Source organism: Rousettus aegyptiacus, unplaced genomic scaffold (genome assembly GCF_014176215.1).
Source record: "Rousettus aegyptiacus isolate mRouAeg1 unplaced genomic scaffold, mRouAeg1.p scaffold_m13_p_7, whole genome shotgun sequence".
Taxonomy (NCBI): Eukaryota; Metazoa; Chordata; class Mammalia; order Chiroptera; family Pteropodidae; genus Rousettus; species Rousettus aegyptiacus.
The window spans coordinates 34711926-34736959 of record NW_023416310.1 but is presented as its reverse complement, the minus strand read 5'-3'; the positions used below and the strand labels follow the sequence as shown (position 1 = coordinate 34736959).

General features: G+C 32.6%; 1 protein-coding gene across 4 annotated transcripts in view; it reads left to right on the top strand.

Moving 5' to 3' along the window:
* The window catches only part of PNPT1 (polyribonucleotide nucleotidyltransferase 1), a 37333-nt gene that overhangs the window by 11237 nt on the left and 1062 nt on the right, over positions 1-25034 (top strand). For 3 of the 4 annotated variants that reach the window (XM_036224223.1, XM_016162562.2, XM_016162565.2), the window contains 19 exons: positions 3274-3460; positions 4300-4351; positions 4727-4784; positions 6622-6718; positions 7188-7290; positions 9659-9729; positions 11475-11511; positions 13619-13685; positions 13769-13858; positions 14857-14910; positions 19048-19154; positions 19585-19656; positions 19752-19815; positions 20203-20286; positions 20608-20691; positions 21515-21621; positions 21700-21755; positions 22768-22846; positions 24651-24698. In XM_036224223.1, the coding sequence (XP_036080116.1) occupies positions 3274-3460; positions 4300-4351; positions 4727-4784; positions 6622-6718; positions 7188-7290; positions 9659-9729; positions 11475-11511; positions 13619-13685; positions 13769-13858; positions 14857-14910; positions 19048-19154; positions 19585-19656; positions 19752-19815; positions 20203-20286; positions 20608-20691; positions 21515-21621; positions 21700-21755; positions 22768-22846; positions 24651-24698 (1517 nt within the window). The remainder of the gene's footprint in view (positions 1-3273; positions 3461-4299; positions 4352-4726; positions 4785-6621; positions 6719-7187; positions 7291-9658; positions 9730-11474; positions 11512-13618; positions 13686-13768; positions 13859-14856; positions 14911-19047; positions 19155-19584; positions 19657-19751; positions 19816-20202; positions 20287-20607; positions 20692-21514; positions 21622-21699; positions 21756-22767; positions 22847-24650; positions 24699-25034) is intronic. The other variant, XM_036224222.1, reaches the window with a different exon arrangement.

The window sequence follows — 25034 nt, the reverse complement described above, 5'->3', positions numbered from 1 at the left end:
CTACCAGAACTCTGGCCAACTTATTGGATTTATAGGGAGGAGGAAGAAAGTGTAGGGGAATAGCAAAAAGATGTGTGCCAGCTGAGTGAGTCACTCTACCTTTTAAGAAGCCCTCCACTACAGCCATGCTATCCTGAACAAGCCCAGTCTGGTCTGATCTCAGAAGCTAAGCAGGGTTGGACCTAGTTAGTACTTGGATGGGAGACCACCTAGGAAGACCAGGTGCTATAGGCATAAAAAATAAAAACCAAGGGATTGTAAACTGACAAGGTCCTTGCAATCTGTGAGGTCAACCAAGGGTTGCCTCACCTTTGGGGGGGGCGGGAATAAATAAATAAAAGCCTTCCAGTAAGTCCCTACATAATAGTTTCCCTTCACATCTCATTGGGCAGAACTGTGACATATGACTGCATTTTTGATTACCATAGAGACAATGAAAATGGTTTTTGGATTTTTCCTCCAGAAGGGGGATTCATACTATTGAGAACTATCACACTATAGAGAGGCTATTCCCAAGATTTTGGGAAGCCATGAATAATGGATGACTCCTACATCATATCTGAGTATCCCAGAAAGGGCCTTGAGCAAAGCATTGGTTTATGTGTAAAATTCTCTTGGTCTACATCTGAAATATTTTTTGACTAAAGTTATAGTTTTAATTAGTAAATTGATTTGGCTACTTTACAGGGTTGTTATGAAGATTAGAGTCAAGGTTTCTAAAGCGCCCAGCATAATAACTAATAGTCATACAGTTAATACCTACTATTATCATTAAAGCACAGATATAAACTTGCTTTTAAATGGTTATATAGCCTCTATCTGCCTTAGAGTTTAACCCCTCTAATTTTAAGTGGACATTGGAGGAATGAACTAAGGATCTTCATGTATGGCTTGCCACAGAAACGCCATAGGCAGCCTTTCAGCTGGCTATTCTCCTATTCTCACCTATTACTCACTAAATGGAAGAATGAGACTCTAAAGACTGGATAAACTATCAGATGGTATTTTTTTTTTTTTTTTATGATGACATTGGTTAACAAAATGCAGGTGTACAATTCAACAGTAATGCATACATATATGGCATTGTGTGTTCACTGCCCATAGTTAGATTTCTTTCTGTCACCACATATTTTACCCCCTTTACCCCATCTTTCTCCTCTCTCCCTGCTACACCCCATCCTCTGGTAACCACTAGTCTATTGTCCATGTCCCTGAGTCTCTGTTTGTTCATCTTGTTTGTTGCTTTTAGGTTTATATCCCACATATAAGTGATATCATTTGGTTTTCAACTTTTCCTGTCTGGCTTATTTCGCTTAGCATGATTATCTCAAGGTCCATCCATGTTGTCGCAAATAGCAATATTTCATCTCTTCTTATGGCTGAATAATATTCCATTATATATATGTATCACAGCTTCTTTATCCATTTATCAATCATAAGACACTCAGTTGTTTCCATGTCCTGGCCACTGTGAATAATGCTGCTATAAACATCGGTGTGAAAATATCTTTATAGATAGGAGTTTTCAAGTCTTTGGGGTAAATACCTAGTAGGGGGATTGCTGGATCATATGGTAGATCGATTCTTAGTTTTTTGAGGAACCTCCATACTTTTTTCCATAATGGCTGTACCAATTTGCAGTCCCACCAACAGTGTATGAGGGTTCCTTTTTCTCCACATTCTCTCCAACACTTGTTATTACTTGTCCTATTGATAACAACTATTCTAACAGGTGTGAGATGGTATCTCATTGTGGTTTCGACTTGTATTTCCCTAATAGCTAATGATGTTGAGCATCCTTTCATGTTTGTTGGCCATTTGTATGTCTTCTTGGGAGAAGTGTCTGTTCAGGTTCTCTGTCCATTTTTTAATTGGATTGTTTTTAACATGGTTTTCTTAACATGGCTTCTTCCTTTATTATTTCCATTCTGTTTAGAGAACTATTTTTAGGGTGAGTCCGCCAGTGACAAAATTTTCTTAGTTCTCCTTCACCTGAGAGTCTTGATTTTTCTTTCATATCTAAATATTTTCACTGGGTATAGGATTCTGGGTTAACAATTCTGTTCCTTGAGCACCTGAAAAATGTTTTACCACTTCCTTCTAGCCTCCATAGTTTCTGATGAAAAATCTGATGTAATTTGAGTTGCTTTTTCCATATGAGTAAGGAGTCATTTTTCTCTGGCTGGTTTCAAGACTTTTTTCTTTGTCTTTAGTTTTCAGAAGCTTAATTATGATGTGTCTTTCTTTGAGTTACTGTATGTTGGGTTTACTTAGCTTCTTGAATTCGTAGGTTTTTATATCTTTGCCAAATTTGGGAAGCTTTCAGCTGTTTTTTTTTTTTGTTTTTTGTTTTTTGTTTTTCCCCCAGTACTTTTCAGTCCTGCCATCTTTCTCCTTTTTCCAGGACTCCAGTGACACCAATATTAGATCTTCTGTTTTAATTTCACAGGTCTGATAGAATTGTTTCTGTTTACTGATGGAGTTCCAACTTGTAAAGCAAAGAAGATTTTTTTTTTTCATTCAAGATTATACCTAGAAGCCTTAGAAGTGACTTTTTAGATAATAATAAATCTTAATGTCAATATGATGTGGTTAACCTATTAGATATGATGCTAACTATGCATTACATGATCTTTGTACAAGTTGAAAACTGCCAGGAATGATACACTAGTTGGTAGGACTCTATTCAGCCTTGCAGAAGCCAAGGCCAAAGTTGAATAGCAAATTTTAGTGAGATACCATGCTAGAAGCCCTACTTTGCATAGAAGTCTTATTGTTACAGAACCATACAAGCAACCTTTTTATGGTAGTAGCTAGTGTCCTCTAGTAGGTTTACTTAAAACAGTATCACTGCAAAGATTTTACCTCCTGTGCAAGAATCAGACACTGTGACAATGACAGAATTAAGTGGGAGGTAACATCAAATAATTGTTAAGCAGGAAACATTTATTGGACAACTACTGTGCTGACATTTTAAAATTTCACTAAGTACATATTAAGAATCAATGCAATTTTATCTTTAAAAGGTAGAATTTTATGGTATTTGAATTATATATCTAATAAAGATGTTATAAAAAATGTGTATTTTTCAGTTTTGTTTTTTATGAGAATTCCCTCATTAAATTTAAGAAGACTATAAACCTACCTTCACATATCAAGGTTTCTTTATTCATTTAATAAAATTGATCTGTAGAATTTAGGTTGTGTCATGTTATTTGAAAATGCTATATTGGTGAAATGTTCAATAGCAATCTTTTCTTTTTCTATAAATAGTCATGTTGGAAGCCTCTGCAGAGAACATTTTACAGCAGGACTTTTGCCATGCTATCAAAGTGGGAGTAAAATATACACAACAAATAATTCAGGGCATCCAGCAGCTGGCAAAAGAAATTGGTGTTACCAAGAGGACACCTCAGAAGTTATTTATCCCTTCGTCAGAGATTGTGAAACACACACATAAGTAAGAACAAAAGAGACTATGAAATTGTCACCAGATGTAATTTCCTCTCAGAAAAAAACTTCCCATGGAAGCCCTATTCATGCATTACTTCTTAAATAGCATCCTTCTGTTTTAAGGGTCATTACCATAAATACCAGTCTAATGTTTTTAAAAGGATAAACCCAAATACCTCTTCAGTAACCTAAATTTGAATCTCAAATGAAAGAGGGAATGAGTTTATTGGTCAAGATTCAAATAAGTGGCATTACCTCTCTATGTCAAGAAAAAGAGAATAAAACAGAAGATATTTGAATATCTAAGGAAACCGCTGTGGTTCTCAAAATCAGGTATAACCACCTCTGTATGCCCAGTACTTACAACAATGCCTGCACATAGGCAGGTACTCAGTATATATGAATGAATCATCAGAAAATTATTTGATTTTATTTTAAATTGAGTAAGTTAATATTTCTCTTAGTATCAGTCTCACAGCTATTGGTTAGATTAAACTGTTATATAAACTGTCCCCAACAAGAGTTACCTGAAGTAACAGCCAGAATAGAACAGCAAAAAAGCAGTTAAGAGAATGTAAGAAAAATCTAAGATGAAAGAAATAAAACAATTAAAGAAGTACCATTGTGAGTGATTCCCCTTGACAGGAAGGAGAAAGAAACTTGTGTTCTGTACCGATTATAAAGAGTAAACAGATTAGCATTGTTAAAGAGCAATAAATATATTTTTTAATGCTTCGTGAAGTGTTTATTAAATATTTTAGCTTTTAAGTATTTCAGTTTTGTTTGTAATATACAGTGCCTCATGTTTCCAAATATTATGCTGATATTTATCTTGTCTTAAAATAGACTCGCCATGGAAAGACTCTACGCAGTTTTTACAAATTATGAACATGATAAAGTAGGTATATCTGGATTTTGTCTTAAATGATTGTTCTGGGAAATCTTTTTTGTCATATCTCACATAAATTGTTTATGAATGTTAGCCCTATTTTTATGAGAAATCTCTAAATAGAAAGCTATAGAAAAGCCTAGCTGTTTGCTTCTCCATTCTCCTTTTGTTGGTTAGTATAAGTTTTAGGGACTTGTGTAAATATATTTTAATGAATTCATAAACAGGTAATATTTCTTATAAATCAATAACCAGTTCTAATCTCTTAAAGAACACTACCCATTAAAGAAATCTGAGTACTATTACAATGTGTTAATTGTAAAATAATTTAAAAATAGAAATGTTAAATGTTGGCATCTAAACCGAATCTCAACTTTCTTTCAGATTTCCAGAGATGAAGCTGTTAACAAGATAAGATTAGATACAGAGGAACAACTAAAAGGTATTTTTTTTTAATTAAAAAAAATATTTAAAAGAAATAATAGACTTAAAAGTTTTTGGACGTATGAGACCTTGAAATCAGTTATTCTCATTGCTCATCAGTTTTATCTTCAGTAAACTTGTGATAATAATATATCCCAAGGTTACTGTTAAATATGAATGTGGTCAGTAGTGCACCTCATACAGAGTGGGTGCTAGTAAATGTTGAATGTGAAATATTCCTGATCTCACGTAGATCAGAATCTTATACTCTAAGAGGGTATCCTTGTTATCTATCATGTGACGCCCTGGAAGATGGTCTTTAAAATTCTTTAGTTCTTAATCTGTGAAATTGCAATACTAATAATATTCAGTTTATGGGGATTAAATGAGTAAATAATTTACATCTGTGCCTGGCATATAGCAGGTGTTCAATAACTGTTAATTGGTGCTATTTCATGTGGAATTGTGAAATTTAAATTTTAGATAATTTAGCTCTCTAGAAATTATTAAGCAAGGATTTTAGTATAGATATCAATCACACTAACTGAATGTATACCAAACATGACTTATAGTTCTGAAAAAGTTTGCTCTTACTATATTTTCATCCTATTAAGAATGAGAAGTTGTATAACATCTATTTAAAAAGAAAAGTGATCTGGTGTTTATATTATACATAATATCTTCATGACTCTCAGGGTTCATAGGATAATATTTTAAATGTTTTATTATTTCCTCTCCAAATGCAACCCAGTTAAAACATAAAAGTTCATATTAAAGTATAATATTTAAAATTATTCTTGCTTGTTGAAGATACAATACTTAATATATCTTTCTGTGGCCATTTCTTATGTTCTGGTTACTTTAAAGCTATATTAAATAAATAAAATGCTTGAGAGAACACTGCTTAAAACTTGACATAAATCAACTGATAAGGTAAAGTGGCTTAAAATTTAATTTAAAAACATAAGCCTAGGCAGACAAATCTGTATTCAGATCACAGCTGTGTCAGTTACTACCTGCTCTCAAGGAATTTTCTCCATCTCAATTAGGCCTGTTTTTTCTTCTGTAGAATGGGAATGACAATAGAATTTACTTCATAAGTTATTATAAAGATTAAAGACATTTTTAAAACACACGTAAAGTACTGGGGTCATGAAAGAACTTGACAAATGTTGATTTAAAAACCCTGTAGGTTAGGGGTGGCTCCCTAGTGTAGTGGTTAGCAATTCTGCTTGACATGAAAAAGGTCCTGGGTTGGCACCCCAGGTGGAGCCATGGACCATACCCCAGTGTGCTGGGCCTGGGACACCGGGCCCCTGGGGCGGGCCTTGAGTGCATGGGAGGAGACATTCCACCTTCAAAGATCCAGTTCTTAAGGAGTGAGGCAACATCAGTAGGTCAGGGGTAGAAGTGGGGAAGGGGTGGGAATTAAAGGCAGGGAACGTAGTTAGGGATTTGCAATATGTAAAGAAAATCATTCCTTTATTTGCAGACTAAGATAAAAGTTCCTCAGGCAAAACAGTGGTGACTATTAAAAGTGTCAGACCTTTTCATAATACAGGTGGCTGGATTTGTCAGGTAACAATGCAATAGAGAGCTGATTTCAAAGTACTATTCTTTCTGGTAGAAAGCAAACTAAGTTCTCAATAACAGTACATTTAAGGTATAATACTTGTTATATTTCTTCTGCTTGAGAACATTTGATTTATCTGCTTTGTTTGCCTGAGAAGTACATATGCAGAGTGAACTCCCTTGGTTTAACTCCATAGTTAATTGATTTGAGATTGTGAATTTAAGAGAAATCCTACCTTCCAAAATAAAGAAAACCTTTGTTTTGGTTTGTTTTCCTTCTATAGAAAAATTTCCAGAAGCTGAGTCATATGAAATAATAGAGTCCTTCAATGTTGTTGCAAAGGAGGTTTTTAGAAGTATTATTTTGAATGAATACAAAAGGTAAACATATCCTTTTTGATGGAATTCAAACAGGAACTCTGTCTCTGCAAGTTGTCTTGAAAGTAGCTAACTTTCTCAAAGAAAGAAACTGTTTTTTTTTTTTTAAGTTAACAAGAAAGAATTGCAAAATTTATTTTGTAAATGAGTAACTTTTAAAGAGTGTGGATTTTGTGGATGTGTTTGACTGTCTCTCTGTGGGCCTGGTATATCGAGCAGTGCTTCACAGCCCTGACCCCTCATAAGAATTACTTGCAGAGCGTTTTAACAATATATGTGTATGGGTCTCAACCCCCAAGATTCTGATTCAGTGACTTGTCTTAGGGTGGGGCCCAGGTAAAGTTTTTAAAGTTCTGCAGGTAATTATGATATGCACCTGCGCTTGAGAATTTCCTGGTAGGAATGTAAAGATAATATGTGATTTTTTGATTTGCAACACTGCTTTACATGCTTATTTCCTTTATTACTGTAGGTGTGATGGTCGAGATTTGACTTCACTTAGGAATATAAATTGCGAGGTAGATATGTTTAAAATTCTTCATGGATCAGCATTATTTCAAAGGGGACAAACGCAGGTAATATATATAAAAAGCTACATTTGCTGATTCAGGATTGTTTAAGTAGATCTAATAGAAATACATTATGTAGAAGCTATAGGTTTTTATCTTATGAAATGTATTGTCCAGATTAGCATGTGATTTTTTAAATACATTTTGAAAAGCTTTTTTGTGGTACACAAAATTTAGTCATTCATATACCTCAGTTTATGGCATATTGTTGTTCTTGGTCTCTTTTAGACCCTCATTTGTTTTCTCTATTTAGCCTGTAGAGGCACCCATTCTCTTATAATTAACATATATGTGTACTTCTTGTCTTGTGTACGGTGTTATGCTCTGTACCTCTTATATTAGTCACTCCTTAATTCTGTCAATCTAATAAGTACAAAGTGGCAAATCATTGTTTCCATTTGTATTGCTCTCATTATGAGTGAGGCTAAGCATTATTATATAATAGCCAGTCAATAAAGTCACTGGGTACACCATGCCCTGTGGGGCCGCACACCTCTAGAGTCTAGAGCACTGTTTTTACAGAGTATCCCTAGGGCTGAGCAAAGTGGTGGCACTGGTTCAGGTTTGCTCTTTTGTGAATTATGTGTTCGTATCCTTTGGCCAATTTTTTTCATTTTTCAATATGGTTTACTCTCTATTTCCTGCTATTTTTCAGTGACTTGTTATATATTTAAATGTTAATCCTTTACAGTAACCAAAATGTTATGCCTTTTAACTTTGCTTGTGGTACCCTACTATGTCTAGAAGAAACATAAAATCATTCATTTTAATGTAATTAATCCTTCCCTCCTTTACTTTTGTGCTTTGTGTTTTTAAAGTCTGATTTTAGAAATCCTTCCTTACCCCAAAGTCACAAAAATAAGCACCTACTTTTTCTATTAACATTCTAGTTTTAGCTATCAAATTTAGACGACTAATCTCTTAGAATTTATTCCTATACATGGTGTGAGGTGGAAACCTCCAGAATGAGCCAGTTTTACAACACTGTTTCTAAAATTCACGTTTCCCTTCGAATATAAGGTGACATTGCAAATCAAAGTTTATAAATAGATTTTTACTTCCCTTCAATCTGATGAGACTTCCTTTAGTATTGTCTTATAGGTCTTCTGGTAACAAATTCTTACTTTTCATTTATCTGAAATGTCTTTATTTTGCTTTTCTGTGCAAAGAATCTTTTTACTAGATAAAGATTTTTTCTTTTACCATTTAAAAATGTTCCACTTTTTTTCCCTCCATTTTCTGAAAAGTCAGGACTCATTCAAATCATTGTTCTCTGTACCATTTATTGTTTTCTTCTGGGTGCTTTCAAGATTTTGTCTTTGGTTTTCAGCAGTATGAAAAGTGTGGTTTTCTTTGTATTTAACCTGCTGAGTTTCCTGAGCTTGACTTGTAAATTTGTGTCTTTCATTTAACTTGAAAATTTCAGCCACAATTTCTTCAAATATTGTTTGTACCTCGTTCTCTCTTCTTCTGGGATTGCATGTATTTAGTCCTCTCGATACTGTCCCACAGGTCCCTGAGACTATGTTCCCCCTACCCCATCCCCCTGTTCTTTAGATTGGCAATTTCTATTAATCTGTCTTCCTGTTCACTGACTCCTGTTATGAGATAATATATTTTCTAGTTCTAGAGTTTCCATTTGTTCTTTTTTTATCTCTTTGAGTATAATAACTATTGAAAGTCCTTAGTAGCTATTGAAAGTCTGTTAATCCAACATCTGAATTAGCTCAGAGTCAGTCTTTAGTCATTGTCTTTTACTTCTGAGAATAGGCCCTGTTTCCTTTATTTATTTATTTATTTTTTAGATTGTATCCTAGACATTTTGAATGATATGTAGAGTCTCTGGATTATGTTATGTCCCTTCAAAGAAGACTGATTTAAAAAAAAAAAAAAAAACAGTTTTATTGGCTGAGCCTGGTCTGCAATGCTGTTGACATTGCTATTCCTGTGTTTCCTGCATATAATTTGTTTACATGTTAATGCCATTTATTCCTATGTAAGCCTCTGTTTTCAGTTTTAAATATAATTTCACTTTTTGATGACAGTCATGGCTCAGTAAACTTCACAATTGCAGTTAATGGAATTATTTTATGATAGCATTAATGAGGCTTTCTTTATGGTCAGGTTTTATAAATACTCCTTCCTCTTCCTGGCCTCCTTTCCTAGCACTTCATGTACAGTGCTTTACATATGTAGTCTTTGTGATGTTACACCTTTGGATTATTAACAAACGTTTAGTAAGTACCATGGCAAGCTTTGTATAGATTGTATTTATCCCAGTTCTCTAAGAGCTAATTAAGTTCTTTAAATATTTTCCATTTTTTATATTTGTTGTTAATAAATTAAAGCGTAAAGAGTTTTGTTTCTTCTTTAGGTTTTTTGTACTGTTACATTCGATTCACTAGAATCCAGTATTAAGTCGGACCGAATTATAACAGCTATAAAGTAAGTTATGTTTGTTTGGATATTATGTTCTAGTATATAATTGAAGCTCATGTGATATATTATTATGTATTACTTTTAAAAATCTATATCTCTGTACTTTTTTCTGTTTATATAATAGTAATTTCAAGGGGATTTTTGTGCTATATTGTAACTCATTGGTTGAAACAAATATTGGTAAAGAATTTAAGTCTTTAATATGGGTACATTTAGTTTATTCTCTGTCTCCAGAACCATTCCTCGGGACAGATTTTCTGGGCAATCTTGAACTGATAGGTTTTTCTATTATAAAGAGAGCAAATAAGTAAGCAGGAGTCCCAGTTGCTGAAAAGAATCTGAAAGCTGTTAATAAATGAATAAATCTTATCTAATCCTAAGGCACATTTGAATTTGTGTTCAGAAGTACTTGGTCCTCCTCCTGTGTTCCTAAAAAGTTAGCAGTAAAATCATTTTGATCAATTTTATATGCTAAGAATTTATATTACAGTCCCCACCAGCATTACTGCATCAGAGTCTTAGGACTCACAGCCACATGGTTCACTCTTTCCTCAATGCCTAACAGGGTCGCTTCCCTTTCCCTGGTTAAGGGTTTTGGAAGACCACAGGGCTCTGCTTCCCTCTTCCGACTGCCCAGCTGATGAGGATAATCCCCAGTATCTTCAGGATAGCATCACGAGTTGTTTTTCATGTATCTAATAAAATTGACAGTACAGCCATTTGTAATATTCATCATAATCATAATCCTTTTGGGAGAAGCTCATATACTTTGCCTTTTAAATTCTCATATAGGGCAAAACTTGGTTGCCCTGCCTTTCTTCACTTCGACTCCTTCCTTTCTCTTCTAGGCAGCAATACAGCTTCATAAGGAAGAGCACTGAGCTTGGCCAGGGCACCTCTTTATATTCTAGTCTTAAGTTGGTAACCTGTGTAAAGTGAGGGGGTACACAACACTCAACCATATTGGCCTTTGGTTTCCACAGCATGTAAAATGCAGGTACTGAGAAAATGATCTCATCCTGCTTTCTAGCCCCCCAGCTCTATGATTCCTTTAGTCTTCTGAAGGAGTCTAGCTTTTAGATTTCTTTTTCCAAGCCTGCAGTTTATGGTTATGCAGATTTAGCCTTAGCCAAGGACTTTCTAAATCCCCTTCACTGAGAGGTAAAGTGAGAGGTACCTTTTGCGATCCAACCCAAAGGGGACACTATTTATGCTAAGACCCTGTATAGGCCTGTCTTTTCCTTGGTTAAAGATAAATCTGGTTTCCTGCTTCCACAAATTGTTTTTTCTCATCCTTATTTTCCCCCATTCTAGATACAATCGCAACAGTTCTCTTTTCGACCCTGAAAAGATGCTTGTCAGATCTTCTAATTGCTCTCAGCTATATCATTTTAGTTAACTGATTTTCATTCCACGTGTTAACTGGGAGAAAGAGCATTACTCTGAGACTTAACTAATGTGTTTATAACATTTAGGATCCCTTCAATAGTTAATGCTTAAAAATATGTATCTACTATCCTAGTATTCAGATCTGGATATTTCAGTGCTTATAATTAAAGCAAAAATTTTTTTTCCCTAAAACTGTAGAATTCATTTATAAGCCCCAGGGAAAAATACCATCTCTGACGTTTACTCTTCTAATTCTCCTCATTTTCAGTTACAGACCAACTCTTTTTTAGTTAAGGGTTTTGTTAAAATAAATTCGTTTGTAACTGCTATGATGTTTATAACATTATGCTTTTTGTTTGTAGTGGGATAAAAGATAAAAATTTCATGCTGCATTATGAGGTAAGGTGAATTTTTTCCCCAATATCTTGTTATGAAAAATCTCCAGGAAACAGCAAAGTTGAATGAACTTTAAAGTGAATGCCTGTATACCCACTACCTGGGATCTAGTTTTATATATCTGTTAAGGTGGATAGTAGACAGTATTGTTTTAGTCAAGGAAGAGTTGTACTTGTATATATCTTAAACTAATGTAACCAATATAATAGTGTATACCAGTCATACTTTTAAAAATTGTTAATTAAAAAAAAAATTTCAAATTCACTTGAAGAGGAATTTGAAATCACTGGCATTAGGTATGACTTAAACACTTTCTATCCTCTCCCTGCTTTTTTATTATGTTTTTCCAGCACTTTCCACTGATGATATATGCTCAATTAAATTTATTTAACATACTGTACTTTTATTATGGCTCATCGAATCTGTAATCCTTATGAAAATGGAAATTCTAAAATACTAAGGACCTTGTCTCTTTTCTGTTGCATTTTCTTGTGTAATCTAAAATGGTGCTGGGCACATCTGGTGCCAAATAAATTTTGTGGAACAAATGGCAAAAGAAAAAAGAAAAAAAAAGAGTTGTACTTGTTCACATGTGTCAAACAAAAGTGGGGCTTTTCAAATACCTCACCTGGAAAATCACCTTTTCCTTTTAGTTCATGGAAATGTTTATATTTTTATTTAAAGTACTTTATATGACGTTATATATAATTGAGTTTGTGGTTGACTTATTCACAACTAATCATAAAGGACCAGATACAACATATAAAACTAATTTTAATATTTAAAGCATACACATTGGGAGGCTAGTGTAAAGTAGCAAGTCATTTCACCTTTGAGGGACTGTTGTTGGCTGCCCAGAATTGCATCTCAATTTTGGTGAGCTTGCTATTATTAATAAAGAACATTTTATCTAATATATGCTAGAGAATATCCATAAACCTGATGATTCTAATAGGTCTTGAGTCCCTTGTAAATATCCTATTCTAGATATACGAGATGCTAAAGAGCACATGGCAATCTTTTTTAAAAGGGCAACTGTGAAAAATGCTGCTCTAGCTGATATTGGGAAAAGAGGTGGTGGAGGGAGCAGGAGATAAGGGCTGTTATTGTTGTCTTCCCATTTTTAAGAAAACCTTTTTATTATAAAATACAGATATTGAAAACCATATAAAATAAAAGATGGCTTACTGAGTTTTTATAAGGCAGACACACACATAACTACCACCCAAGTTAGAGAATAGAATGTTGCCAGTCACCCCAGAAGGCACTCCCATGTTTTTCATCCCAATCTCAACACCCTTCTTCCCCTAAAAATAACTGTTCTCCTAAGTTTTATAATCACTTCTTTATGTTTCAAGTGTACATTCCTAGATATTATAGTCTAGTCTTGTCCATTTTTAAAAATGTGATATTTCTTTAGGTCTCTGTTAATCCATAGATTTCTCCATTACATTCTTTTCCTTATAATCAGTCTGTTAAAGAGTTCCCCCACAGCCTAGGTGGTGCTGATTGCACATTCTGACGTTCTTCTGTCCTATCTCCTGCAAATTGACTGCAAGATCCAGAGGCTTGATCAGATTCATGTTCCATTACTCCTTAAAAATATTTTGTTAAAGACACTGGAATTCCAGATTTTTATGGGAAATTTCTTAATTTTTAAAATGATCACAACTAATTTATATACCTTTAAGATAACATATTGGTTAAATAAAAGTTTGCAACCTCTGGCTAAAGTAAAACTCTTTGGAAAAGATCTCTTCCTCGATGTGCATTTTTAAAAAATATATATGTATATGTACTTATTACAAAATGTCATTATTAATAATTTAAACATAGAAATTTATGGTGTGAATCCCCATAACCATCCATTTTCCATCCTGATTCACATACACACTAGAAGTACCTACTTTTAGTAATTTGGTATATGTTTTAAATGTCTAGACATTTTCTGTATATATATGAATGTACTTTTTTTTTTTTAACAAAAATGGGATTTTGCAGTAAGTATTGTAACTTGTTTTATTATTTTGGTACTATATCTTGGATATCTTTCCATGTCAGTTGTATATGTATGTGAGTTTTTTGTTTTTTTGTTTTTTTTTTTTTTAAGTTTCCTCCTTATGCAACAAATGAAATTGGCAAAGTCACTGGTATAAATAGAAGAGAACTTGGGCACGGTGAGTACAAATCTGTAAACTTATATGGTATTCTTACAGGGACTTAGTACATTTTTTGCTTATTATTTTTTATTCTCATTTAGGTGCTCTTGCTGAGAAAGCTTTGTATCCTGTTATTCCCAAAGATTTTCCTTTCACCATAAGAGTCACATCTGAAGTCCTGGAGTCAAATGGTATGGTATTGAAATATATTTTTCCTAGTCAAAGAGACCAAACTCCCTATTACATTCTTAACTTTTCATAATTAATGATACATTGCTTAATACTTTAGTACCCAAATCCACTGCAAGAGAAAAATATGTTTAGTTAATTATAAACTTGTGTGAATTTCTGTTCTTAGCTTGTTAGATGTTTTGAAAGCAATATGAAACAAATATTTCTCTTTCTATATATGTTACAAGATCCAGATTGGGTTATTTTTTCTTTATTTTTACAAACAAACCACAGAGCAAGGCCAGCTTGAAGAGAAGGGCCAAAATCAAGTGATCCATTACTCAGGGAACACCTGTCAGGTATCACAGATAGAAGAAGACACCACAGAGAAAAGCTAGGGTAAAGGGTCAAATTGAAGTAAAAAAGTCAGTCCCCAAGTCAAAGCAAGGTGTGGTCATTAAAGGCAGAAAGGATACCAAGTTCTTAAAGATGTAGCAAACATAGATCAGATGGTCATAAGATATTTTTTAAAAAGGAAAGAAACCAAAGTATGCTCAGAATTTAAATTAGAGACTTTCTGTTTTCTACTGGGTGTGACTAGGCTATGGCTTATGGCCCAGTAAAAGAGCCAAAGTCCTGTATCTTAACTGCTTTCTGATTACACAACAAAAGAGGCATGCTGGTTCTTCTGGGAGGATTCTTAGAATTAGAATCTCTAGCACTGCTAGCTAATATAAGTCTTGATAAGGGAAGTTTTCAATTCCTGTGCTGTCATTTGATGGACTGAATTTATTTCAATTAATTTAAATTTAGTAGCCACATATAGCTAATAGCTACCATATTGGACTATGCAGCTTTATAGTTCTTGGTTTAGGAGAGCTTGCCTTAAGTGCTTTTAAAAAGGAAAGAATATTGAATTTTATATAACTGAATACTTGTAAGGAAATAACCAATACTAATAATTTTGTACATTTTAATTAAAAAAGCAGTATACTATAAAGTATTTCTCTTTCTATAGGATCATCTTCTATGGCATCTGCATGTTGTGGAAGCCTAGCATTAATGGATGCAGGTAAAAGAATTTTGTCACAAAACTTCTAATGCTTTATATATACTCAGTTAGTATAAAATACAAGATTTCTTTAAAATTAGATATTAGTAAGACTTGGATAAATCAGATTATAGATTACCAAACCAGGCTAGAAGCAAGATAGTTACAAAGTACAGCTTCAACTATACAGACATATGCTGGAATTCCTGTTTTTTGCTAAAAGCTGTACACTGGAAGTATTTAGTGCCTTGGTGACCTAGTCGATTCCATTGACCAAGGAAGTTTGGATTAGCAAGCAGAAGTAAAAAGACCGATAAGAGAAAATAACCATGTAATCTTCCAGTTGATTTATACAAGCCATGAGAAAAACAATGCTACTCATGGAAGTGTACGCAGAATTTTAGGAAGACTGCAAGTGGTTCAGTATAATCTCTGGGTTTGAAACACCAAAAGGGAAAGAGTAAGCATGTTAAGAGGCTATGAAAGCAATTCTTGCCAAATAGTCATCAATGATGCTATTCATGAAGAAAAAGGAACCTAGAGACACTCAAGAGGCCACACAAGGAGTTCCCTATAAGTTTGCACATTTACTGTACAGGTATAAAAGATAGGACAACATAACTAAGGATAAAATGAAAGCATGATGTGAATATATAACATTATCTAGTAAGATTAAAATTTAAGCCAAAGCAAAAAAATGCTCAAGCTAAAGATACTTTTCTAGTTGTGTTCAATGGAAGGGTAACATAATGGGTAAACAAAAACCCATCCTAAGTAATGGTGAGAACTTCAGGATGAAATAACCAAAGTATTTGAGAAATTGCAGTCTAGTCAGTTTACCAAGGACACAAAAAGTTCTTCTAAAAGATAAGAAAGGTAATTTCTGTAAAGTATAACCGAGTGAACCTGAAATTTACTCTTGGCAAGACTCTCAGACTATAAAAAGAATGGTTTCTAAGTATTTTATAAGGGAAGAAGACTGGAGAGAAGGAACCAGGGGGACTCACTTAAAATAAGTCATGCCATAGTAAACTCATTTTTTGTTTGCAAAGATATTACTAGGTTTAGAGTGAGGACGGAGGGTGCTGCTTATGCACTGTATATAGAGTTCAGCCTTGGTAATTTATGATCTTTGGGTAAATGATATAGAAATTGAGACAATGATAAGTGCATCTTTCATAACTGGTTGAAGGATAAGCAAAGGGAGCTGGTTGATCTGATCAATAGTAGGATAAGAGTCTCAAGTATAATACCTCAGAATCCTTCATACTAAATGCTGTCCTTTTCAATGTTTTTGTTATTAAGTTGACTGAGAACACAGCATGCTGATAAAAAGGATACTGATAAAATGGTGTAGGTAACTAATAGGTTAAATATTTTTGATCTCTGAAAAAAATCTTAACAGATTATTTAAAATATGGAGCCAAAAGATTTAAAAAAAATAAATTTGACAAGAATGAATATTCAAGTCTTGTGGGGAAGCACCAGCAAAGGGTACTCAACTCAACCATGAATATTTGTCATGCCCTATGTAAGGCACTACCCTATGCTCCAGGGATACATATAGTACCCATATTTAAAAAAAAATTTTTTACAGGTGCACAAACAAACATAAAGATACTAACAGATCAAAGAAATAAAATATGTACTAGGGACAAATATGTACAATATGGGTGAAGAACTAGGGGGAAGGTAAATTGGCTTTATAGAGACAGCTATATTTCATCTAGTTATAAAGGTTGAATTGTTGGTGACCAGGCATATTAAAAACAGGCCTGTATTTAATGTGAAAGAAACAGTATGTGCAAAATTATGAAACAATATAGTGTGTTTCTGAAATGTATTGAAAAGAAGTAATGAAGTAATAAACTGGGACCAGATTTTAAAGTTCACTGTTTTGCTAAGGAAATACTTAAAGCCAGTATTTCCCAATTTAGTGTTCCCTGGGATGTTATATGCCAAGAAAAAAAATTATTCTGTTCTAAAGTACATTCGAGCAGGGTGAAGCAGTTTTATTTAGCATTGGTTAAATAGATCTTAATATGCTAATATGAATACTGATTCTCTAGAAACAGGATGTACTGTTTCCCAGACTTTTTAAAAAATAAAGCATATATAAAAATTTCCTGTCTCAGAAGCTAAGCAGTGTCAGACTTGGTTAGTACTTGGATGGGACACCACCTAGGAAGACTAGGTGCTATAGGCGTAAAAAATAAAAAAGCGATTGTAAGCTGACAAGGTCCTTGCAATCTGTGAGGTCAGCCAAGGGTAGATATATCTATATCTATATCTATATCTAAAATTATATAAATTATGTAAAATTATATAAATATATATATAATTAAAAATAAAAATTTCCTGAAAGCAGATGATGGAGAGCTTGAAGGATTTTGTGTAGAGGGGTGGCATGATTTGAACCTGCCTTTCTCTTCCCAGTTAAATGATAGCCTTACGGGATGCAGTGGAAGATAATAAGAGGGAAACCAGACAGGGAGACTTGTTGGCGGGGCAAGAAATAATATTGATTGACTTGGACTTACAATGGATATTTCAATATTTATGGGAAAGGAGAACTTTCTAAAAATTTTTGCTGACAAACTAATCAGATCTTTGTGACCTGATAAGATATAGGAAATGAGGAAAGAAGTCTTGATTCTGGCATGAGTGTCTTAGGTGCTTTCAACCAAGGTAGGGAATGTAAGAAAAAAAATTTATTGTAGATGATTAAATTGAGTGTGTGTGTATGTGTGTGCATATATATATATATATATATATATATATATATTTTTTTTTTTTTTAAGGTGTTTTGCAGACATTTAGCTGGAGATATACAATACACACAGATTGGCTATACATCTACACAGCTTAGGGAAAAGAACTAGGAGGGATAGATTTTTAAGTCATCACCATTATAGGTAATATTTAAAACCATGGATATAAGTGAGATACTTGGAGAAGCACACTCCCATTATACCAAATAAGTTCCAAGTGATCAAAATTTAAACTTTTTTTTTTTAAATGATGAAACACTGAAGATATCACAGTCTTGAAGAGGAAAAACTTTTCTAAGCAAAATCCAAGAGCTATGATTACATATAACTTAAAATTCTATATAGGAAAAAAATCATGATAAAGTCAACAGATTAGAAAATTATTTCATATATTTTATTCACTGTAATCTACATTTATATTTACAAAGACCTGTCCCTATTGAAAGAGCTCTTGTGAATCAGTAAGAAAGAAACTAACAACTAAAGAAGGAAAATGGCTGAAGGCCATGAACAGGCAGTTCATAGAAAAACAAATGGTTATAAACATAAAAAAAGGTTCAACCTCACTCATAAAAACAGAAATCAAATTAAAAATAAAAGCTGCCATTGTTACCCTTTAGATAGGGAAAGGTCAAAAGATTTGACGAGAATTAACAAGAATGTAGAATAGCAGTCACCTTTATATACTGCTGATAAAGTATAAAATGCTATACTCTTTGGAAGTTAGTTTGACAGTAAAACAAAGGTAAATCCATACACCCTTTGACTCAGAAATCCCACTTCTATTGTGTGACTTATAAATACATACCATGAGTAGTATGCAGCCATTCTAGAGTAAGGTAGAGCTTAGCGTGGCATTATGTGTCTATGTGCAAGATGTTATTAAGTGAAAAAAAAAGATGCAGAATAGCGTATCATTAAGTATGCTCCACGAGTAAAGAAAATAAAAGATTACACTTATATTTATACTTGTGCACAGAAATTTTCTGGGAGGATACACAAGAAAACTTGATGGTGGTTGTCATGGGAAGGTGGACTGGGATTCAGACTGGAAGGATTTCGCAAATACACAGTTACTTTAAAAAAGAAAAGAAAAAGAAGGCCCCAAAAGGCAAAGAAACTAATTAAGAGTTACATTTGCTATTATAGAGAGGTTTTTGCTGCACACAGTGATTACCTGTTAGAATTGTTTTAAGGGGCTTTTATTATATGTTTGAGAAGAAATATGGGTAGTCAGATGACTTATTAAGAACATTCCAGCTTAGTTCTGGTGGTTATCAATTTAGAACACTTATATTAAAATAAATGTCAAAAGAATGATGACTACATATGTTAGGCTGATGTATACATTACACAGAAGTTTTTTTTTTTTTTTCCTGTATTATAGGAGTTCCAATTTCATCTGCTGTTGCAGGTGTGGCAATTGGATTGGTCACCAAAAACAGTCTTGACAAGGATGAAATAGAAGATTATCGTTTGCTAACAGATATTCTGGCAAGTATATTAACAGTTTCAAATATTCAGTGTTGAAGATTATACATACTTTATAAGCATCCGATGCTTTGAAGAATGCTAGGATTCATGGAATAGAGGTCTTTGTTCTCACTTTCCTCCTCTGCATATTTGCCTTAGATTTTATTGGATGTGAGTTAAAAATATATATTACAATATAAGTATCCATAATATAGTTCACTTTAGGATGGTCATAAATTAAATCCTTATGCATTTATGGGGGAAAACATGATCTAAAACTAGTGATTTTCTGGTAAAATATTTGTAACTTAAAAGCCACAAATTGGAAGCTGGTACTGTAGAAGACACAGTTTACTGCTAAAGCTTTTTTTTTTTTAATTCCTCTACACTGATGATGGGTGAATTCTGTTTTTGTTTAAAATTATATCACAATTTCTTAAAATTTCTTAAGGGAATTGAAGATTACAATGGTGACATGGATTTCAAAATGGCCGGCACTAATAAGGGGATAACTGCATTACAGGTATTTTTAAACCCTTTTTAAAAAAAAAAAAAAAAAAATAACATTTAATTGTGTCATGAAGCAATTTATATAATTCTTTGGCTTTTATTTATTAGGCTGATATTAAATTACCTGGAATACCAGTAAAAATTGTAATGGAAGCCATTCAGCAAGCCTCGGGTAAGCCAAGCCAATGTGCCTCATTCTCCTTTCATCCTCTAGTTTAATAGAACTATAATTTCCATTAGGCTTATTATAAAATAGTGCATTAGAAAATAAAATTTCATGTAACAACGTAGATCAAGAAGTATTAAGTTATTAGGCACATGACTAATCACCAAAGTAAGAGAACAGTGAAAATTCCATTTTTACAAATTTACTAACTCTAAAATGGAATTTATAAGGAAGGAAATTTGAATAGAATTGTCAAGATAATGAAGATAATGAAGAGCTTTGCTTAAGCTAAAGAGTTTAGACTTAATGCCATAAAAACTAATAATATTGCTACAGCTGATCACATCTATTCTATGTAGTTATAACTTTTATTATGTTTTTAATCTCTTCTAGGGGCAAAGAAGGAGATATTACAGATTATGAACAAAACTATTTCAAAACCTCGAACATCTAGAAAAGAAAGTGGACCAGTTGTAGGTAATACATTAAAATTATTACTGATTTCAAGAAAAAGTACACATTAATATATGAAAGTATATTACTATTGTTAAATGTTTTTTTATCTCCATAAACAAACAAAACTATATAAATACTTTTATAGTTGTAACACTTTAAATTTGGGGAGATATTCTTGACAGAATTTTCAGTAATTTTAGTCAAATAAAAAACTTTATCTATGTCAAACTGAAAATTTTTACATGTGTCTAGGCCAGAATAAAAATAAGTGACAAGGACATGTTTTAGGTTTACATATATATATATATTTGAATTATTTATATTTTTATCTGTACATTTCAGAAACTGTTCAGGTTCCATTATCAAAACGAGGAAAATTTGTTGGACCAGGTGGATATTATTTAAAAAAACTTCAAGCTGAAACAGGTAAGAGGTGGATGAAGCTTGGGTTTTTTATTTAAAGTTAGGCCATGTAAGTTTGCCATTTCATCTCTATTGTGTTATTGTGTTGCTCCAAAACTGTTTGATAAATAAGAGACTAAAAGTAAAGGATTTAACATTGACATGTCTTTACCGTAAATTTTCTTTATGCCTATTTATAAAATAGCAAATGATCATCCTTAACTAGATTCAAGAAGAATGACCTAGAATTCTTCAGGTTTTTTTTTTTTTTGCAATAATTTAAAATCAAACATTTAGGTTTGCTTTAGTTTTCTCTTATGATTAATTTGGCTATTTTTCACTCAGTCTTATTTAGCCTCTTATTTAAAGAGTATGTGTAGAAATAGTATACTTTAATTTGTTTTTTCTGGAAGCAATCTTTGGATTACCAAGTACTTACCAGTTTTGAGGTTATTGAAAGAAAGTGAGAAGCAGAGTCGCCTTACCTAGTTAAGATTAAGAAACTGACATGATTTTGTCCCTCATCCATGTGTTCACCGCCCTAAAGGGTAAGGAGAAAGTAGAAAGAAAAGGTGAGGAAAGGATTCTAGAATAGTTTCAATTCATAATTAAGTAGGCAAAACCAAAACCTCCAAAATTAGAACATATGCTTAATCCCAAGAAAGAGGAGATACTGGCTAGCACAATGTTGCTTACATTCCAGGTGTGCAATATGTATGTCAGTGAATGAATTCTTTCATTCCTAAAGCTACTTCCAGTTCGCTCCCCTCCTCTCACATCTACTTTAAAGACTAGTCTCTACTGGAATGAGCAATTTAACTTTAATGTTAAATTATCTTTTTAAAAGGTGTAACTATTAGTCAGGTGGATGAAGAAACATTTTCTATATTTGCACCAACACCCAGTGCTATGCATGAAGCAAGAGACTTCATTACCGAAATCTGCAAAGATGATGTAAGTACAGATCTTATGATACTCTTTCTACTTTTTATTGCTGTTTTATCAATCTTATGGCTTATTTTGCACTTACAGCAAGAGCAGCAGCTAGAATTTGGAGCAGTATATACCGCCACAATAACTGAAATCAGGTAATATCAAGTAATATGCTGTACCGGTTTTTTTTTTAATAAGACTTATATTACCAGCCCATATTAACTTCATGTTTTATTTACTTTGAAATTATATGTTAAGATTATACATCAATTACCATATAATTAATATTTTTAAATATAATTTTATTTTCTATACCAGTTTGTAGATTTTCAGTAACATGGTTCTGTGATTATATTAATAGATTCTTCTAACTGAATTATTTAAACAAATTTCCCACCATTTTAATTTTCTCAGTAAACAGTTAACTGGCCCAAAATATTTAGCAATATTTCCTTTTTCTTTCCGCTTTTTCCTTTTTTTAGTAGTTTCTTGTTGATTTGTTTTAAAGATAGTACTATTTAATGCCTAAGTAGCACATTTTTTTTAAATGAGAGTTTCAACTTCAAAGCATTTTTTTTTACCAGATAAAAAGATTAGATTTTCAGGATCAAAGAATCCTCTTTTTAAGAAAAAAAGATATTAGATGTAGCATGAATGTTCAAGGTATTCTGAAATGAATGATAAAAGACAATGAGATAATTTAATATCACAGGTGAAAACTAAGAAATGGAAAGACTTATTTCAGATCAGAGTAAATAAGGAAAATTTTTAATGGAATAAGTATCTCAGTTTATTTAACCCCTTTCCTTAAATGACTACATCATGGATTGATAATGCTATACTATTTTAAAATATCGAATGTCATTTAAAAAATTTTTGGAAAATTTATGGAGAATGACAGAAGAATATATATTCTAAAAGCTCTTCACTGTATATTTTTCTTTCATCTTTTCTCCTTTGATTCACAAATGTTTACATATAGAGTGTATTCCAATTGAAAAAAATAAGTATCCCTTCTAGGTAATCATACCTTTTATAGTTACAAAAATATACTGGAGGGTTTTTTTTTTTTTAACTTTGTTTTCCTACGAAAACATAATCACAGTTTGACTATCAGTAGATACATAGATTCTTAATGTTTTAACCAGGCTTATTTCCTTTTTGTAGAGACACTGGAGTAATGGTTAAACTATATCCTAATATGACTGCAGTACTACTTCATAACTCACAACTTGATCAACGAAAGGTAAAAATGAGATTTGATTAATTTAAAAACTGCCTTAAAATAACTATAGTGAAATTTCCTAGGTTGACAAGAACTGTATACTTTGCCCACTACTGGCCTAATATAGAAAACCAAAAATGACAAGAGGTGCTGCAGACCAAAGGTTTTATGTTGTTTACAGCTATTTATGTTTCTCCTTCCAGAATAGAAACACTCTTATATATTTTGAGGTAGAATAACATCTAAAGTTAACACAAAGCAGTTACTAAAAATATCTAGGTATAACTCTGTTTTCCCAATATTCTTGATCAACCAATCATGACAAGATAATTCTCAGGATGTTTTTAAATTTATTTAATTTTTGTTGCAGTTTATACATTTGAAAGACAGAATATGAAAACGTTCCAAAAAACTATGGAGTAGAAGACTAATAGGAATGTGTCTTACCATATATTAAAATATAAAGCTATAGAGAATAAAACAGTGTATTACTGGCCCAGAAATACAATCCATACAACAGGAAAAAAAAGACCAGAAATAAACCCAGTTATATATATGGGACTATAATACCTGCTAAACATTCAGTCAGTGAAGTATCAAAGATTATTCAATAAATCATACTGCTGCAGCTGATTATCATAAAGCAGAATCTCTACTTTTTTTATATACTAAAATCCCACCTGGATCAAGGAGCTAAATGTAAAAAAAATACATTTCTTTAAGGTAGTGAAAAAAAGAAAAAATTGGGGCATGGGGGAGTGTTGAGGGCATTTTAATAATCTTGGGACTGGGTAAATCCTCCTCAGCATGATATCAAAGCCAAAAATGTAAATAAATTGATAAAATTTCACCTCATGATGTTTTTTAATTATATGGCAAAATTAAAAATGGTTCAAAGACAAGCAGCAACTCAGGGAAAAAAATGTTTATAGTATATAGCAGAGGCATCATATACAAAGGGCTTCTACAAATCAGTAAGAAAAATGAACACCAGTAGGAAAATAAGGAAAGAATATGGACAAATGTTTTTTTTTTTTTAAAGTTAACCAAGATATTTATTATCTATAGCAATTTTTTTTTTAAGTGCAAATAAAACCAAATTACCATTTTCAGCTCTCAGATAGTTAAAAATTCCCAATGTGAATAAGAGTATGGAGAAGAAATGGGTATTCTCATACATTGCTGATAGGAATATAAATTGAGACAAGCTTTTTGGAAAATATTTGATAAATGTACATGAGCACCTTTGGACCTAGGAGTTCCATGTATAGATATATGTTTTAAGAAGATAAGTAGATGAAGACATAATCATTACAACACTGCAATTTATTTTTCCTCAAATTTTTGTTTTGGAAAATACACTGAACACCCATATACCTTTCACCTATATTCACCAATTATTAACATTTGCAATACTAGAATTTAAAATAAATTAAATGACCATCTTTAGGGGCTGGTTATCCAAATTATATCATTTGAATACTTGACTGTTTCATTTATTGATAAGAAAGGATGTCTTCAACATATTTTTGAATGAAACAACAAGCTCAGTAAGGTCCATTTTTACAAATGCAGTATACACACACTAAATAGACATTTGAAGAAATATTCATAGGTGTGCTAATAATAGTTTATAAGTAGAAGGGTTTTGGATGATTTTTACTATCATCTGTATACTTCTGTATTATTTTAAATCTTTATAATTAAGATTTTATAATCAGAAAAATCAATAAAGCTATTTTCCACTTCCAGGGCAGGGTTCGGGGAAGTATACTACCATACATATTAAGTAATTATATATGACAACTAATATATTCTTTTTCAGATTAAACATCCCACTGCCCTAGGATTAGAAGTTGGCCAAGAAATTCAGGTACTTGTATTTCAAACTTTTAGCCTTAGAAAAAATCAAATCAACAGCAGTGATTTGTATTATTTATATGCCATTCTTTTTTTTAACCTTAGGGTTGCTTAAAAAGACTCATTAAGGATTTAAGGCACAATTCTTTCCCTCAAGGAGCTTACAGTTCGGTTAAAACAATAGTCCCCTTTAGGGCTTTTAAAAATATATGAGCAGCTTAGTGATGGCTATGCAGAGTCAGTGATTTGGAGACAGGACATGTGAACCCTGATAAATGTAACTTTGTTGAAGACTTTTAATGTCATTTTTGAATTGAGACTTCAATTGCTTCTGCACTGCCTGAAGCTA